Here is a 17,207-nt window from a genome sequence, read left to right on the forward strand (position 1 = left end):
AGAGGGCGGGGCCTGCTCCTCCGTGATTGACGGAAGCCCTTCCCTTTCAGCCCGCGTGCCCGCCTTCCACGCGCCCGGAAGTTCCGCCTTCGGAAGAGGAAGTAGCGGCGCGCAAGAGAGCCGGCAGTGACCGGGGCAACCTGCGGTGACCGAGCGAGGGGAAGGAGGTGCCGGCGGGTCGCTGCCACTCCGCGCCGGAGTTGGCGGTTAGAGGCGGGGCCGGAGCCCGGGACCGGAGTCAGGTGCGGAGGGGCGGGCTGGCTGAGGCCGTGGGGGTCTGAGATCCTGGGATTCGACGGTAGCACGCGCGGGGACCGTGCCAGGAAGACTCTGGCCGCTCCTTGCCCTCTACTGTCCTTTTCTTCCTTTATCTTTTTTTCTACGCCATACCCTTCCCAGACTCCCAGACCCTCGCTGAGCTCCAGGGCCGGGGGTCTAATCTGGACTCAGTGGGCTTCCTTTCTCCCATCGGATCACCACCTAGAACCCCCTTCTCCCCAACCCCGGGCCTACACCCCCTCGCTGTGACATGACTTCTCAGGGACCTCCTCACGTCACCGCCAAAATCCGCACACCCTTAGAAACGTGTCCCCAGAGGTGGTGTAGATTTCACACTAGTATTTCCCAAAGTGGGTGATATGCTAAAGCTCCACTTCGAGGGCGAAGTGGAGGGCGAAGTGGCGTCCCTGCCCAGCACATTTCCATAAGGATGACGAGGAGGAGAAACAAGCGTTGGCCAGATTAAGAACACTAAGGGGGCTTCCTTGGTGGCTTAGTGGTTGAGAGACCGCCTGCCGATGCAGGGGACACGGGTTCGTGCCCCGGTTCGGGAAGATCCCACATGCCGCGGAGCGGCTGGGCCCGTGAGCCATGACCGCTGAGCCTGCGCGTCCGGTGCCTGTGCTCCGCAGCGGGAGAGGCCACAACAGTGAGAGGCCCGCGTAGCGGGGGGAAAAAAACCCAAAAAACACTAAGGGAGTAGTTGGAGCCCAGGCATCAGCATTAATCTATCTCTTTGCTCTGGCACCTGTGAATTTAGACTTGCTTGGATTCAACACTGCGATTCCAACCATGGGTTTGTCTGTATCTACCCCTGATGTTGCAGTTCAGACGTCAGATCATCAGACAGCAGCCCCGCCTTCGGGATGCCCAATGCATGAAGGGAAAATGAAAGGTAATCTACCCTTTGTCTAGGAAAAAAACGAGAATTCTCAAAAGAATCCTCAGGAGACAGTACAGCATGCTGGTGAGGCGCCTAGGCCTGGGAGTGAGGCGACCTGGGTTCACTCCTTAGGTTGTTACTTACAAGTATGTGACTGTAGACAAGTTACTTCTCTAAGTCTCCACCCATCCTCTGTAAGCTGAGGATATAATAATGATATTTCACAGGGTTAGTGTGATGATGGAGATAGTGCATGAGAGTGTAGGGATTCTTCCCATACATCAGCCCCCACCCCCAGAGTTTGCCATTGTCTACTTAAGCGGTTCTCCCCCCCCTCACCCTGCAGGACACCTGGCAACGCCTGGAGGCATTTTTGCTTTGTCATAACTGAGAGAAGAGGGTGTGTCTAATGAGTAGAAGCCAGGAGTTCTGCTAAACATCCTGCAATGCACAGTGCAGCCCTTAAAACAGAGGCCCCAAATGTCAAGAGTGCCCAGGCTGAGAAACCCTGGTCTAGATCTCGCTGTCTTTCTTTACTAAGACAGCTTTACTCCTCCATCCGTTGGAGTACTCTCTGTGTAAAACTAAGGCATTGCCGGGACTTCCCTGGCAGTCCCAGTGGTTAAGACTTCGCCTTCCAATGCAGGGGGTGCGGGTTTGATCCCTGGTCGGGGAGCTAAGATCCCACATGCCTCACGGCCAAAAAACCAAAACATAGGGCTTCCCTGGTGGCGCAGTGGTTGAGAGTCCGGCTGCCGATGCAGGGGACACGGGTTCGTGCCCCGGTCCGGGAAGATCCCACGTGCCGCGGAGCGGCTGGGCCCGTGAGCCATGGCCGCTGAGCCTGCGCGTCCGGAGCCTATGCTCCACAACGGGAGAGGCCACAACAGTGAGAGGCCCGCATACTGCAAAAAAAAAAAAAAAAAACAAAAAAAAACCGAAACATAAAACAAGCAATAGTGTAACAAATTCAATAAAGACTTTAAAAATGGCCCACATCGGGCTTCCCTGGTGGCGCAGTGGTTGGGAGTCCGCCTGCCGATGCGGGGGACGCGGGTTCGTGCTCCGGTCTGGGAGGGTCCCATGTGCCGCGGAGCGGCTGGGCCCGTGGGCTGTGGCCACTGGGCCTGCGCATCCGGAGCCTGTGCTCTGCGGCGGGAGAGGCCGCAGCAGTGAGAGGCCCGCGTACAGCAAAAAAAAAAAAAAATGGTCCACATCAAAAAAAAAAGTCTTAAAAAAAAAAAGTCATTGTATGATGGACTTGCTGTTCATTTTTTAAGTGCAAAGGGGAGAATGGAAATGCTTTCATTTTTAATCGGTCCACCTTCCGCTTTAGATTGTCCATGTAAAAGTATGGCCTGAATTCACCTGACGTGTGACTTCTTGTTTTAAGACGTGAGGGCAGGAAGCAGTGTTGCATGCTTACTGAGTGCTGACACTCCCTTGTTATAACAGTTATAGCTTTTATAGCTGTTATATAACAGTTATAGCTGTTCATTCCCTCCGTCAGTCAGCAAGGATTTGCTCCCTGCCCACTCTGTGCCAGGCACTGATGGGTTTTGTGCGTTTGTTTTTGCACTGAGAGAACAGCAGTGTCCGAAACAGACAAAAATCCTTTGCCTAGTGGAGTTTACATTCTCATCCTCATAATCCTGCATGGTAGGTTTTCCCCCTGTTTTATAGTTAAGGAAACTTTCAAGTCACACAGCTAGTAAATGGCAAAGCCAGCGAAAATTCTGGGACCTTGGATAAGGACCAGTCCAGTGCTCTTCTGGGGTTTCTTCATACAGGAAAGAATGGAGGCAGACTTGGACGAAACAGGTGTGTGCCTGCTCTGAGCATCCCCAGGAAATCACAGAGCCCTGTGTACGGTTTGATTTCATTCGCTGTGTATCCAGGAGAGCCGTCAGCTGAATTTGCATTAGGAAAGAATGTAGGTATCTGTAGGAGATCGAAGGGGCTAGTGGTTATATAATATGAAAAATGTAAACAGGATTTTCTCTGCAACACCCAGCTGGGACCAGTGGCCCAGAGAAGATTGGCACTTGGAATGGTGGCGAGGAGAGGAGATGGAACAAGTCTCCCTCTACCCCTCAGGAGACAGCTGTACAAGGTCCTAGGGAATGAGGGTCTGGGAGGAGAAGCAGAGGAAAGGAAGTGAAAGGAAACATCTTTTTTCGTGTAGGGCACCCAGCATTCAGTGTATTCCTGGTGCCAACTGCTGCTGCTTAAGATAAGGGTTCCTTTACACAAGCGCTGTCTTCCTGGGCCGTAGCTCTCCCAATGCCTGCCCCCCACCTCCTGAGTCTACACCGCCTTCTGGGTCCGCACACTCGCTTCCAACAGTACCCAGGATCCTTGGGCACTCACTACCCTGCCCGCTGCTGTTCTTGCAGCTGGAGAGCTTTCCTCTTAAGTGGCATCTGGATCCTACGTGGATTGTGGAACGTTTTCTTTCATGTGTGCCCTTGCTTGATAAGCTTGCTATCTGCTGACAGGGAATAGAACCTCGGCCAAGTGCTAATTTTCTGTGCCCTGTTTTAGTCCTGGAGCAACGCACAAGCAGAGTGGCATTCTTTTCTCCAGTAGCCTTTCTGAAGGCTCCTCTGCTCATTTTTTATCTCCTGTCCCCAGTCCCTGAGAGAAGGCCTCAGTAATGAAAGCCTGGCCTCCTGTGTCCCGGTTGGGGTTGGATCTTGTCTGGAATTTGGGAACAGAAAATCAGGGAGACCCAGTCACATGTGGCCCCCGGCCCCACGGAGGTTCCTCTGTAGCAGCTCACAGCAGCTACCTTCCACCCCTTACTAAAACCCTGGTGTGGGCAGTAGCTTCTCTTGCAAATGCTGAGGCTTTGGGGTTTATTTTTACTAGGGGAATGACACAGTAAGCCAATGGGTACCCCTTTCTCTTTCAAGGGGCAGGTAAATTTATCGAACCTTTTGCTGGTCTTTAGGATGTTAGAATGTTGACTAGCTTAACTCCTGGCAGCTGTGAACAGTAGCAACCTGGCTTTGCCTGTGCTGGTGGGTCACTAGTCAAACATTCAGCTCTTTGGGCCCAGGATGAGAGAGGCAGATGTCCTGCCTTTGTGGTGACACTGTTTTTACCCTTCAACTATTTCAGGCGGTGCAGTGAGTGCCGAGCCATCTGACCCAACCTGTGGGAGCAAAACGGACTCTGTGCCTGCGCACCAAGAACGCGCGTACGAGTACGTGCAGTGTCCCGTCACCGGCGCGATGGCTGAGAATAAGGAGAACCTAGATCCTTCTAACCTGGTAATCCGCGCCCGGCCCCTCTTCCTAAAGTTTTTATGCAGAGATGCTTTTACAGACTCCAAGACAAACTGCTAGGATTGATTCTTCTGTCCTTTGAAAACAAAGAAGTCTGATATTCCATCCACAGTGAAAATCTAGAATGTGTCACTAAGTGTAGTTTCAGAGAGCACCTGAGAAAGCAAAGGGCCATCCCGAAGCCCCAGAGTGGGCTGACCAGGAATAAGCCAGGCCAGAGAACATTGCCTTTTGGGATGGAGTTTTAGGAGGGCAGGAAATTCAGTTAGGAGCACAGCTAGAATTCGGAGGTGTTCGTGGTCTGGGGAAACCTCGTAGGCACGCTGCAAGATTGGGGCGCCTCTTAAGGCACACCTGGGTGCCAGCCTGTACGGCAGTGACAAGGGTGGTGCAGTGTCACGTGGCAGCCAGCAGTGGAATGCCATCGAGAAAGCAGTGGTATGCTGCTATCTGTCTGTCTATAAATACACACATACAAACACACATGTATATACATAGCCCCACCTTCTCTCTTCCAGGAATTTGTAGCAGTTCCTGCCCATCATGGTATTAGTTTTTACTTTTTAATCCTTGAGGAGAAAGAGACCAAATTTTTAAGTACAGCGTGCATTTACCATTTATGAGAACTCAAAACAACGAGGAGAAACAGCCAGATGACCTGAGAGTCTGCAACTTTGATGTCGCTGGTCTAATAGGGAACCTGTGCTGTGTTCGTGATGCCTTGCTTTCTAGGAAGTAGTTCAGTATATTGTTTCAACTTTATATCTCTAACCTTTTTTTAAAAAACCCACTTATTTTATTTAGATGCCACCACCTAATCAGACGCCAGCCCCCGATCAGCCGTTTGCACTATCTACTGTGAGACAGGAGTCATCTATTCCGAGGGCAGATTCAGATAAAAAGTGGGTTTATCCTTCCGAACAGATGTTCTGGAATGCGATGTTAAGGAAAGGGTGAGTGAGTAAGCACATTACTGAGGGTATAAATTTGCTCGTGAATCTAACGTCTTTCACATTTAATTCTTAGATGAATTAAATGTGAAAGAGGTTTTTAATCCCCCAGACGTACAGTAAATGTTTATAATAATCAACTGATTTTTCAGACTCATCAGAATATAAGTGCAAGGCCAATGTATTAGGATTCTCCAGAGAAACAGACCTAACAGGATGTGTATGTCTTTCTATACATATAGAGAGATTAGTGATAAGGAATTGACTCACAGTTATGAAGGCTGAGAAGTCCTACAATCTGCTCGGCAGGCTGGAGACACAGGAGGGCCGATGTTTCAGTTCAAGTCCTAAGGCAGGAAAAAAACCGATGTCCCTGTTGGAAAGCAGGCGGGCAGAAGGAATTCCCTTTTACTGGCAGAGGCTCAGCCTCTTTGTTCTGTTTCAGCCTTCAGCTATTAGATCTGGGCACTCTCTGCCCATTTAAATGTTAATCTCATCGTAAAATTAACCCATCATAGCCAGTAATAGTTTAAAAAAAAAAAAGGTAACACTACTATATAAAATACTTGGGAAAGGTAGGGAATCCGTGATGCTAATTGAAAAAGTGTCACCTTAAAAATAGATGGATCCTTGATATCTGGGTAAATCTGATTTTTGGTGACTCAATGAAATGAATACATGGCATTCTCAGTAATATTTGTCAGGTTTTACCAAAATGTTCTTTCCTAGGTGGACATGGAAGGATGAGGATATTAGTCAGAAAGACATGTATAATATCATTAGAATTCACAACCAGAACAATGAGCAGGCCTGGAAGGAAATTTTGAAGTGGGAAGCCCTTCACGCTACGTAAGTCTGTTTGAAGTCTTAAAAAACATCCTTCCGGCATCTTCCTAATGTCATTGCCACTTTCTATGAAAAGAAATAGAGAAGCATTTTATTCAAACAATGTGCTATTCTGATAAAACATTTTAGGTAGTGGGCCTGTTCCAGACCACCCCGCTCAGCCATGTGAAATGGCAACTAGTTAATTATGCTCGTGGGTTTGGTGAGTCCCAAGTACAGAAAGGACAGAGCAGGGATGGCTCGTCTCTGCTCCCTGATGCATGGGGTCTCAGCCACCGAGACCCAGGGGTCAGGGGTGGCTTTGACAGCCGTGGGCTGGAATCTTCTGGTAAGTGATACCAGCTGTCGGCCGGGACACTTGCCCATGGCCTCTAAATGTGGCTGCTTTGGCTTCTTCACACCATGGTGGCTGGGTTCCCAGAGCTAGAGTTCCAGAAAGCGGCAGGGAAGCTGCCTCTCCTTTGATGACCGCCTGCCCAGATTCAAGGGGAGGGGCCGTAGACGGCAGCTCTCAACAGGAGTGTCAGAGTCCACTGCAAGCAGAGCATGGGGGTTGGGAGATTCTAAAATGCTCTCTGCCCAAAGGGAGCTGGGAAAACCAGTTTTGTCTGTTCACTCAGCAGCGTTTATTGACTCCCCATTAGGAGCAGACATCAAGAGGCATCTTTGCACACGGCCCTTTTTCTCAGGGAGACTAACCAAATGCAGTTGTGAGCTAGTGGCGATGGGCCATCAGTCTCTTCAGGGCCGCGGTCCTCATGCCGTAGCCGCATCAGCATCACCTGCGGGTTTGTTAAAATACCGAGCGCTGGGCCTCACCCCTAGGGTTTGTGATTCAGTCAGTCTGGGGTGAGGCCCAAACTTAGCATTTCCAGAATGATGGCGGTTTGAGGGCTCCCCCGGAGAAGCGTGGGGCGGAGGGTGGAGTCTCCACGGAGCCAGATTTTGCCATGGTCGGTGGCTAACATTTTTAATTCATGGCAAAATGCGAGTGATTAATTTCTTGGGTAAAATCCACGTAATGATTTTTAAGGTGCTGTTTGTTTTTTCATGCTTGGACTCTGAAGTTCATTAGTCACTCCCTGGGTGTCACTTGGCCACGCTTCCCCTCTCAGTTCCCCGGGATAGGCAGGCGTCATCCTCCTGGCTGGCTCGTGACGGGGGCTCCGAATGTCTGCAGCGACTTGTGCTGAAAGTGTGCTGTCGTTAGAGCCGAGAAGGGAAGGAGCTCGGCTAGTCCTCGCTTGGGGGCCCCGTCACACTCGGGGTGCTTTGCTCCCTCCCAGTTCATTAGAGAGACCCGCCCAGGCCGAAACCTGTCTCAACAATGACAGCAGCTGCCCAGACAGGTGGCCTCCGGGAGCTCCCCCTCCCTCCACAGGGGCCGCTGCCGTGTGCCTCGTGCTAGGCCTACCGTGACCCCCCAGTGCCGGCGCGCGGGCCGGCGGGCACCTGGGACGTCCAAGCCCAGGGTCTGCCCAGAGGCTGAGTGGACTGTCTAGGCAGAACCTTGCCCTCCGTCAGCTTGTATGCAGTTACTTAAAGAGATGGTTCCAACACTGATGACATTAGTTCCTAGGGAATCAGCCAGCAGTTTTCTTTCCTCACAAAGGCTGTTTATTGGTTTCAAATGAGAGAAGAGTATAGGATTTTCGTATATTCATCTGAAAAAACCCCAGCTGCTCTTCGTGAAAGCGAAGCGTGATGCCCGATGCCTCACACTTTCCTTCCTGAGAGTGTACCCCCACCCCATGTGGAAAGGCCCTGTTTCCTCACTCCTGCCAAGAGCAGTGCAGATGTATGGAGGGAAAGGCGGGGAGTAAAACGTACTTGATCCAGAAGTAAAGCACAGAATTTTTAACGAATAGGGCTATTTCTTTGAATTTTTTCGAAGTTACCTTTCTCTGTAAATGTGGTATTATGTAAAATGCCTACAGAAAAATGTGTATTATTGAGAAACTGCAACACCCTATTTTTCAAGGGAAAGAAAATATTTTAATAGAGTTTTCTTCCTTGGGAATTTCTAGGGAGTGTCCTTGTGGTCCATCACTGATCCGGTTTGGAGGGAAAGCGCAAGAGTATTCACCAAGGGCGAGAATTCGTTCCTGGATGGGGTGAGTCTCAGTGCAGACATGTTCTTTTCTGTTCCTCAGGTCAGGGTCTGCTTTCTCTTGGCAGCAAAACCAGACAGTGGAAGAACTGTGGTGCTAACTTCCAAAACGTCACCGGCGCCCAGCCGTAGACCTGCGCTCCCGCAGGGCGGCCGCTGGCGGGCGGATTGCTCAGGGCGCCGCGGGCTGCTTCCTGTCTAATTCTTACAGGATTGAACCAAGCCATCTTCTGTGTTCTCGCAGCTGTCCCCTCCTCCTCCCGCGCTCCATCTCTGTCCGCCTGTGCAGTCAGCGCTCCTCTTGTAGTCGGATTTGCAGCTCACACCCGCATTTCTGCAGGACCTCAGCTGACCTCCCAGGCCTGGGCGTCTTTCCGCCGTTGACCTTATTCCCTTGCAGCAGATAAGCTGTCCTCTGATCGGGGCTCCTCCGGCCCTCCAGCCCCACCTGCCTTCAGCACCGTGGACTGTTCTGACCTCCGAGTCTCACCTCCCCTTAGACGTGGACTCCGAGAGCAGGCCTCCCCACGCGCGGCCTCACCGCCTTGCTCACCGCCTAAACCCGAGCTGAACACCCCACCAGCGTTTTAACCCCCGCCGCCATGTTTTCATTCCAGGTACGAGCTGCCTTTTGACAGGCACGACTGGATCGTCAACCGTTGCGGGACAGAAGTCAGATACGTCATTGACTACTACGATGGTGGCGAGGTCAACCACGACTACCAGTTCACCATCTTGGACGTCCGGCCGGCTCTGGATTCGCTCTCGGCCGTGTGGGACAGGGTGAAGGTCTCCTGGTGGCGCTGGACTTCCTAACCACTGCTTTGTCAGACATGGGAATATATAAACTATTTTTTTTTTCTGAGCAATACATTAAACTACTTTCCCCAAACTGAATTGCACTCCTGATATAATGGGAGTGTCAAGGGGGTCATCACACCTTACATGTCACTTAGCAGAGGGCACTCTGCACGTGCTCTTCTGAGCTCTGTTTCCACCTTGCAGTTGATACTGCATCATTTTAAGTCGTCTTCCCATTTAGAGAAGTGGGAAGCACTCCCTGTAGCATTGCCTGTGTATTTAATCTAGCAAAGTCTGAACAACCTCCGAGAAAGACCTTTGCTTAAAATATGAAGAGAGCTGCTTTTTTCCTCCCTGTTTTCTCTTACATACTGACACGTAGATCTGAAAGCCCACGGGATGCTCAGGAGCTCTGACCTGGTCCACTGTTTCAATTAAAAGTGTTCTGTTGGGCTTCCCTGGTGGCGCAGTGGTTTAGAGTCCGCCTGCTGATGCAGGGGACACGGGTTCGTGCCCCGGTCCAGGAAGATCCCACATGCCGCGGAGTGGCTGGGCCCATGAGCCATGGCCGCTGAGCCTGCGCGTCCGGAGCCTGTGCTCCGCAGCGGGAGAGGCCACAACAGTGAGAGGCCCGTGTACCGCAAAAAAAAAAAAAAGTGTTCTGTTACGCTTTTTAAAAAGTCACCAACATTTCTAAAGTCCCTGCGATACAGTAGTGACCCCTGAAGGAAATGCAGTCACACACTGGAAATGCGCTCAGCCAGACTGAAGTGTGTCTGGCTCTGCACATTTTCGCTTATGTGACTTTTTCACACTGGACCTTGATCTAGAATAATTTCAGCTCCCCCATGACTTGATGATGCACGTGCATTGGAGTATATGTTTTAACTTTTTAAATATTTTTGTTTTAATTCCAATTGTTCTGATATGTAACTCTGCCCGCCCCCCGCAAGCGGGCCTCACTGTACTGGCATTTGACAACTTAATCCCACCCTTGAGTCCCATTCCTTCCCCTGCCTGAAGCCCTTCTCTGCTTGGCCTCATCTGAACCATGAAGGTCTGGCTGAAGTCGCAGTGCTGGGGACAGTCCCACTCTAAAACACGATTATATTTTGTCCACTGTTGTTAGAATTCACAAGGAGAATGTTTTTCCCAGATGTAGAATGGTTGCACCAACTCACTGTCTCCGTTCACATTTGTTTTTTTAAGGGAGCTCTAAGTTTGCCATTGAAATTCTTTATACCAGTAATCCATACACTGGTTGTTCAACTTACAGCAGCATGTTACAGATGACTGTTGGTGGTGGTTTTGGGTTTTTTTTTAAAGTGTTAATAATATGAACTCCTTTCATTTGAGTGCTGTAGTGTTAAATTAGTAGATGGACTTAGCAGTTTGGAGTGATCCATTTGGTATGAATTTCATTTGTCTCTTTTGTGTGGAGTTTTAAAAATCCAACAACCCTAAACTCTTCTACATTTCAAAATACTTGTGTGTTTTCAAAGAAAATAAAGCTGATAGTTAACAGGTTTTGAAAATCTTTTAAGAGTAACTTTACACTTATTTCATCAGACAGATGAACTATTTCTAATCTGAGGAAAATAATTACTGTTGGCATGTGTTTTGGTCCTAAGTGTCTTTGAGTAAGCATAGGTTAAGGCATTATTATGAGAAACCACGTATTGTAACTGGAAACTGAAAATTGAGCCGCAGGCAGGGAATCACCCCTTTTATAGGGTTCTAGTATTTCTTGAGAAAAACCACCTCTAAAGTAAACTGTCAGGTGAACCTGATGACAAGATCACGTTTGTACACCATTACTCCACTCTGAGAGAAGACTAGAATCCTGGATATAAGAGCTGCTTGGTGTCCAAATTATACTTGATTGTATCCAGGGATCAATACTTCTCTGCTCTGATAGGAGATTTCATTTATAACTTGAAATCAGTTTGGATATTCTCCAGGGTTTTAAACTAAGTCTTCAGTCATAGACTCTTCAGAATCAGAACAAACTACTGCATCTAAGGCTAAGGATTAGCAAACGAGGTGAGGGTTTAAACTGGGGCTGCAGATGAAAATGCAGCAGTATGCCTAGTGGATAAAGAAAACGTGAGGGAGATGACTAGTATTCAGCCATAATAAGGAATAAGATCTTGCCATTTGCAACAGCATGGCAGGACCTTGAGAGCGTTATGCCACGTGGAATGTCAGACCCAGAAAGACAAATACCATATGATCTCCCTTATATGCGGAATCCCAAACGGCCACAAGCACCCAAAATCCGGAGCTCGTAGGTAGGACGTTGACACTGATGTTGGCGCTTGCCCGAGCGCGGGGCGGATCTCCGGTTACAAAGCAGATAAGTACAAAGTACAGCGTGGGGACTATAGTTAGTAAAACTGTAGTGCATATTTGAAAGTTGCTAAGAGAGTAGATAACTAAAGTCACCACAAGAAAGGAAAAGAAAATTTCTAAGGTGACAGGTGTTAACGCCTTCTTGTGATGATCATTGTACAACATATACAGATATCGAACCATCATGTTGTACGCCTGAAATTATACGGCATTAATTATACCACAATTTTAGAAAAAGAAAAAAAGAACGAGTGTCCTGGAGGCAGACGGCTGGCTTAGAGCCACGACTCAGCCCTTCACTCATCTCAGTATCTCTGGGCCTCAGCTTTCTTGGCCATAAAAAGAATTAATAGAACTGACTTTTTGTTTGTTCACATGGCTATTACAAATACCATCAACTGGGTGGCTTACAAACAATAGAAATTCATTTCTTACCGTTCTGGAGGCTGGAAGGTCCAAGATCAAGGCACTGGCAGATTCGGCGTCTGGTAAGGAGGGCCAGCTTCCGGGTTCAGGGATGGCGTCTTCTTGTTTTGTTCACGTGATGGAAGGGCGAGAGAGCTCGTTGAGGTCTCTTTTATAGGGTAACTAATCCCATTTCTGAGGGCTCCTCCCTCATGACCTAATCACCTCCCAAACCACCTGAAAGCACTTAGAGCCTGCAGCTGGGAAAGGCTTAAAGAATGTCAGCCATCGCCTCATCATCACCAAGGGGGAAAAGGCATGGATGGGAAGAAAAGAAGTACTGAGAAATAATCCCCACCCTCCGACTCCTCCCACGAAGAATCTGTCTAGAGGGGGGATGGCAGGGCCTCCTCCTGATGTGGAGGATTAGCAGGTACTCAGCTGCTTGCTCTAAGCGAGCTCACGTTATTTAAGATCGCTAAAGGGAAAAGACAGGTAGCAGCAGTCTTTGACCTTCTAAAGGATATAAGCACAACAGGGTGACATTCGGTTTACTTAATACGCCAGATCCACTCGACGAAAATAAAGATTATAATTAGGCCCTTGTGCTTCCTCATTTGAAATGTAGCTCATTGTGTCCTCAGGATCACAAAGGTATCCCTCCATGGAAACTTAACGTGTACCCAGATTCAACATGGATTGACAGTGTTATGTCTACTGCAAGTGAAATGGACCAAAGATCATTTCAAAAGCAACGTATTCCTCCTTAAGGTAAAATTTTCAAAATTACATAATTTCTTAGATATATAGTATATTAAAGCAACATATCTCACTTCCCCACCCCCCCCCAATAACAGAAATAACACATTTTATTGCTGCAATGGAGGGGAAGCCATAGTATCTTAAATAAAATTCTCTGCCATTTGTATATGTGGAAAACATCTAACTTCATGCTTCTGTACTCTACTCTCTTGCTTTGAAGAGAAAGCTGACAGCACTTTCTGCCAGCTTTTAACACACACCACGTGGCAAGCATGCCACTGTTTTTGTGAAATCATAGCAGGTACTGGAAATTCAAGTTTCTAAGACAAGTTTCTTCTTGGGGAGCCTGTATCGATCTGGGGGATGAGGCTTACATTTATAATTAGCTTTTACTTAATGCTTTAACAGATGCATTGTCACATGTGCCAGGGGCTGCAGAAACTATTCATGTTGAGTGGTCTAACCTAGGAATTGTGAGAAGAGAGGCGATTTCACAGTAACAGTGGAGTCCTGATGGATGCTTAAAGGTTATCATTTTGGAGCTCTGTGCGGAATTGTCTTTGATACGCATTGCTATTCCTTCTACATTTAGGATAAGTTAATGGGATGAGTTCCTGTGGCTCTTCAGTGGCTGGGTATGGAATAGTATCAGGCTGCTTTTGGCTGCAAGGAAGAGAATCCCTGCTGGGACTCACCACCATAAGTGCAAGATTGGGCATGTGCCTGGTCCATTGCGTCTCTCCCGATGAATTTCAACCTCGTCTCAATGGGCTGATTTCTTTCATCATCATCAGATGGCTTCTAGTTGCTGTCTGAGCTTTCCGATCCTTATTTACGGCCAGTGGATATGAGGCGGGGCGGGAGGGGGAAGTCTCCCACAACCAATGGAAAATAAGTTTTCTCTTTAATCGATCTGGGCCAGTTTGGCATCAGGCCTGGGTCCTCACACCCCTCACCTTTTACATTCCCAGGGGAGGGCCTCGTGCTTAGATTAACCCAGACGAATCATTTGGCGAAAACTGCAGTGCTCACTAGAGAATTATGTCACTAATTCATTTAAAAATCCCATCCTTAGTTGTCATTTCATTGAAGTATTTTTTCCTTCACTCTCTTAGGTTGCATTTCAAATCTGGAGATGGTGGCTAGTGGAAGGGAAGGAGAAAGTGTTGGGCTTCTTCATTTCTAGACTGCATTGTCTAGACTGCATTGGCTAGCGGATTTGAACAATCACTTTAGGTCTATAAGCCTCACTTTCCATAGATTCTCTTGAAGGTTCCTTTCTGACCAGAATTCTAGGTTTTATGTGGCCTATTTCTCTCACGTTCGATGGACTGGGTTATGCCATGTTTTATGCTGAAAATTTTTAAGCTCAGGGAAAATAATGTGGTTTGAAAACGTACTTCAAACTAGTTTTTACATAAAGTACCTCAACGGATGCACTCTTTTTTTTTAACATCTTTATCGGAGTATAACTGCTTTACAATGGTGTGTTAGTTTCTGCTTTATAACAAAGTGAATCCGTTATACATATACATATATCCCCATATCTCTTCCCTCTCGCGTCTCCCTCCTTCCCACCCTCCCTATCCCACCCCTCCAGGCGGTCACAAAGCACCGAGCTGATCCCCCTGAGTGGATGCACTCTTAAAAGACTACATTTCAGATAATTCCTGGTTAACCAGTGCTTTCCTCTTCCTCTATAAAATGCGCTGGCTTAGAAACAACCCAAAAGTCCATCAACTGATGACTGGACAAACAAATTGTGGTCCATGCATACAATGGAATCTTATTCAGCCATAAACAGGAATGAAACACTGATATATGCTACAATGTGGATGAATCTTGAAAACATTATGCTAAGCAATACAAAGGGCCAAATATGGTATGATTCCATTTATAGAAATGTCTAGAATAGGTAAATCTATAGAGGCAGAAAGTAGATTAGTGGTTGCCACGGTTGGGGTGAGAGAGGAACGGGGAGTCACTGCTAATGGGTGTAGGGTTTTCTTTCAGGGGTGATGAAAATGTTCTAAAATTGATGGTTGCACAACTCTGTGACTAGATTGGAAACCACTGAATTGTACACTTTAAAGGTGTTACGTGTCTGGTATATACTTATAGCTCAATAAATCTACTTGAAAAAAAAGGAAAACAATGTGCTGGCTGGTCCCTACAGCTAACAGATGCCCCTCTGCTCCTAGTAACCGAGTAGTCAGTCTACCAAGAGTCAGTAACTTAATTAAGCAAAACAAAAGACGATGCATAAACCAAGTCTGTACATACTAAGGAGTGATTAAGAAGGGTTTAAAGGAGAATCACTAAAAATACTGCCATGAAACTGGAAAGCACTGGGGAAATCCTGTAAACATCCAGAATAATTCTTTGCTCACTGCTTCGCAGTGGTTTCTACACTTTGCTGCAAAGAAACTGGAAGCGGGATGTTAGACGACGGCTGTGGATGAGCTAAGAAGCGGGAGGTGGGCTGCTGACCCTCCTGCACCCAGAGAAAGAAACAGCCTCGGCTCCACGTTGGAAGCTTAGCAAATGGTGTCCTTTTGTGCTTTCAGTTAAAACGTAAGGCAAACTCATTTTATGATTTCCTGTTTCATCTGACTTAAAAAAATATGTGACCACCTAGAGGGGTGGGACAGGGAGGGTGGGAGGGAGGGAGACGCAAGAGGGAATAGATATGGGGACATATGTATATGTATAACTGATTCACTTTGTTATAAAGCAGAAACTAACACACCATTGTAAAGCAATTATACTCCAATAAAGATGTAAAAAAAAAATGACTCGATACTGTTCAGACAAAGTATTGCATTAGGGCAGCATTTTGGACCTTGCTGCCTTTCCCCGCTCCACCTCTCCCCATTCCTTGGTTTCCCCAGCTAGATGCTCTTCAAAATTGTGTGTAGATCAGAATCCCCTGGAGGGCTTGTTAAAATGCAGATTGCCTACCGCCAGGGGTCCTGATTCAGTAGGTCCCGTGAGAATTGGCACTCCGAGAGCGTGCCCAGGAGATGCTGACGCTGCTGACCCTGGGGCCAGGGTTCGAGCTTCCCGTTCCTCCTGCATCCTTCAAATCCTCTGCACTTCCACACGCCCCATCTTTGCGATACATTTACAACTGCCACGTATTTACACAGCCCTGGGTCAAAGTTCCAAGTAGGAAATGTGAAAGCAAATGTCACGAGCAAATGCCACTTGTCCAACGTTGCTTATTCCCAAATCGTCCTTGAAGTTCTCCCACTCCCCTCAGTTCTAAATGTTGCAGAATTCCACCTTTGTCTTGTTTTAATAACGAAAACCTTTCCTTTGAAAGCTCATCTCACATCGCTTTGGTAGGTGACGATGGGGGCGGGGGAAGGTGACAATGGGGTGAAGACAGTGCCCACCCAACGGGGACACAGAAAACCCCTCTGCTACTGGGTACTTCTTCTATGTGAATCGTGGTCTCAAAAGGCAAACGCTTTCCTGGTGGCCGCTCCCCTGAGCTGCACAGGTGTTCTGGGTTGTCTCTGCTGATTGAGCTTTCTTCACCATATTCGCTTGCAAGGGCGTAACAAAGTGCACAATCAGAGTGGTTTGAACACCAGAAATGTATTCCCTCCCAGTTCTGGAAGCTACAAGTAAGATCAAGATGTTGACAGAGCTGTGCCCCCTCCGAAGGTGCTAGAAGGTCTGTTCCGGGCCTCTCTCCCAGGTTCTGGCAGTTCTTGGCTTGTGACAGCAGAACTCCAGTCTTCACAAGGCGTTCTCCCTGGGTATGTGTCTGTCTCTGCGTCCAAACTTCCCCCTTTTTATTAGGGCAACAGTCATGCTAGATTAGGGCCCACCCTAATGACCTCACCTTAAGTTGATCGTCTGCAAAGACCCTCTTTCCAAATAAGGTCACTCACAGGTACTGGGGGTTAGGACTCCAGCACCTTTTCGGTGGTGGACACAGTTCAACCCGTAACATTCATGTTTGCAGAATGGCTGTGAAAAACCTCACCAGCGCCAGGCCAGCTTGTCCCTCTGGCGTCTGCGCTCTGTCACTGCTGAATTGCTTCTTTGTTTGCACACTTTGCTCGGCAGTGACATTGCAAACCAGAACTGCCTTGGTCCCTAGCAAGTCTTTGCCCTTCTGCCAAGCTCAGCTGTGCTCATGGCCACAATGGCATCCGCCCCTCCAGATGGGATAAGCGGCTGATGGCGGCCAGCTCACCTCCTGCGAAGCAACAGGAAGAAAAACCAACCAGGTGACTCATCTGCCCTCAGGTGCCCCTCATGACTGAGTTTCCCAAGCAGATTCTGGACCCAGATCCTTGGTCTTTGACCAAGTAAAGTGATTTTACTTTAAGAAGACTCTGACCACTGAGTTGCCATGTTTCTTTCCTGCATGAATAAGCGTGTTTCTAATTCCTTCTCTAATTCATTTTACCCTTGTGGAGAAGAACACTCAGAATCCCAGACTTGGCATAAAGATGGTTTTAAGCTGAAGACATTTGAGATTCAACAGATGCAGAAAAAAGCCTTCCTGAGCT

The 17,207-nt window shown here is 48.0% G+C and overlaps 1 protein-coding gene across 1 annotated transcript; it reads left to right on the top strand.

Annotated features, from left to right (window-relative positions):
- Positions 1-83: 83 nt before the first annotated feature.
- LOC101283199 (holocytochrome c-type synthase) lies at positions 84-10,696 on the top strand. Its single transcript, XM_012531498.3, has 7 exons — positions 84-242; positions 1,040-1,174; positions 4,286-4,437; positions 5,257-5,405; positions 6,132-6,251; positions 8,276-8,362; positions 8,976-10,696. The coding sequence occupies exons 2-7, from the start codon at positions 1,072-1,074 to the stop codon at positions 9,172-9,174; spliced, it is 810 nt and encodes a 269-aa protein (XP_012386952.1). The 5' UTR covers positions 84-242; positions 1,040-1,071; the 3' UTR covers positions 9,175-10,696.
- The last annotated feature ends 6,511 nt before the right edge of the window (positions 10,697-17,207 follow it).

The sequence above is a fragment of the Orcinus orca genome, chromosome X (assembly GCF_937001465.1).
Source record: "Orcinus orca chromosome X, mOrcOrc1.1, whole genome shotgun sequence".
Taxonomy (NCBI): Eukaryota; Metazoa; Chordata; class Mammalia; order Artiodactyla; family Delphinidae; genus Orcinus; species Orcinus orca.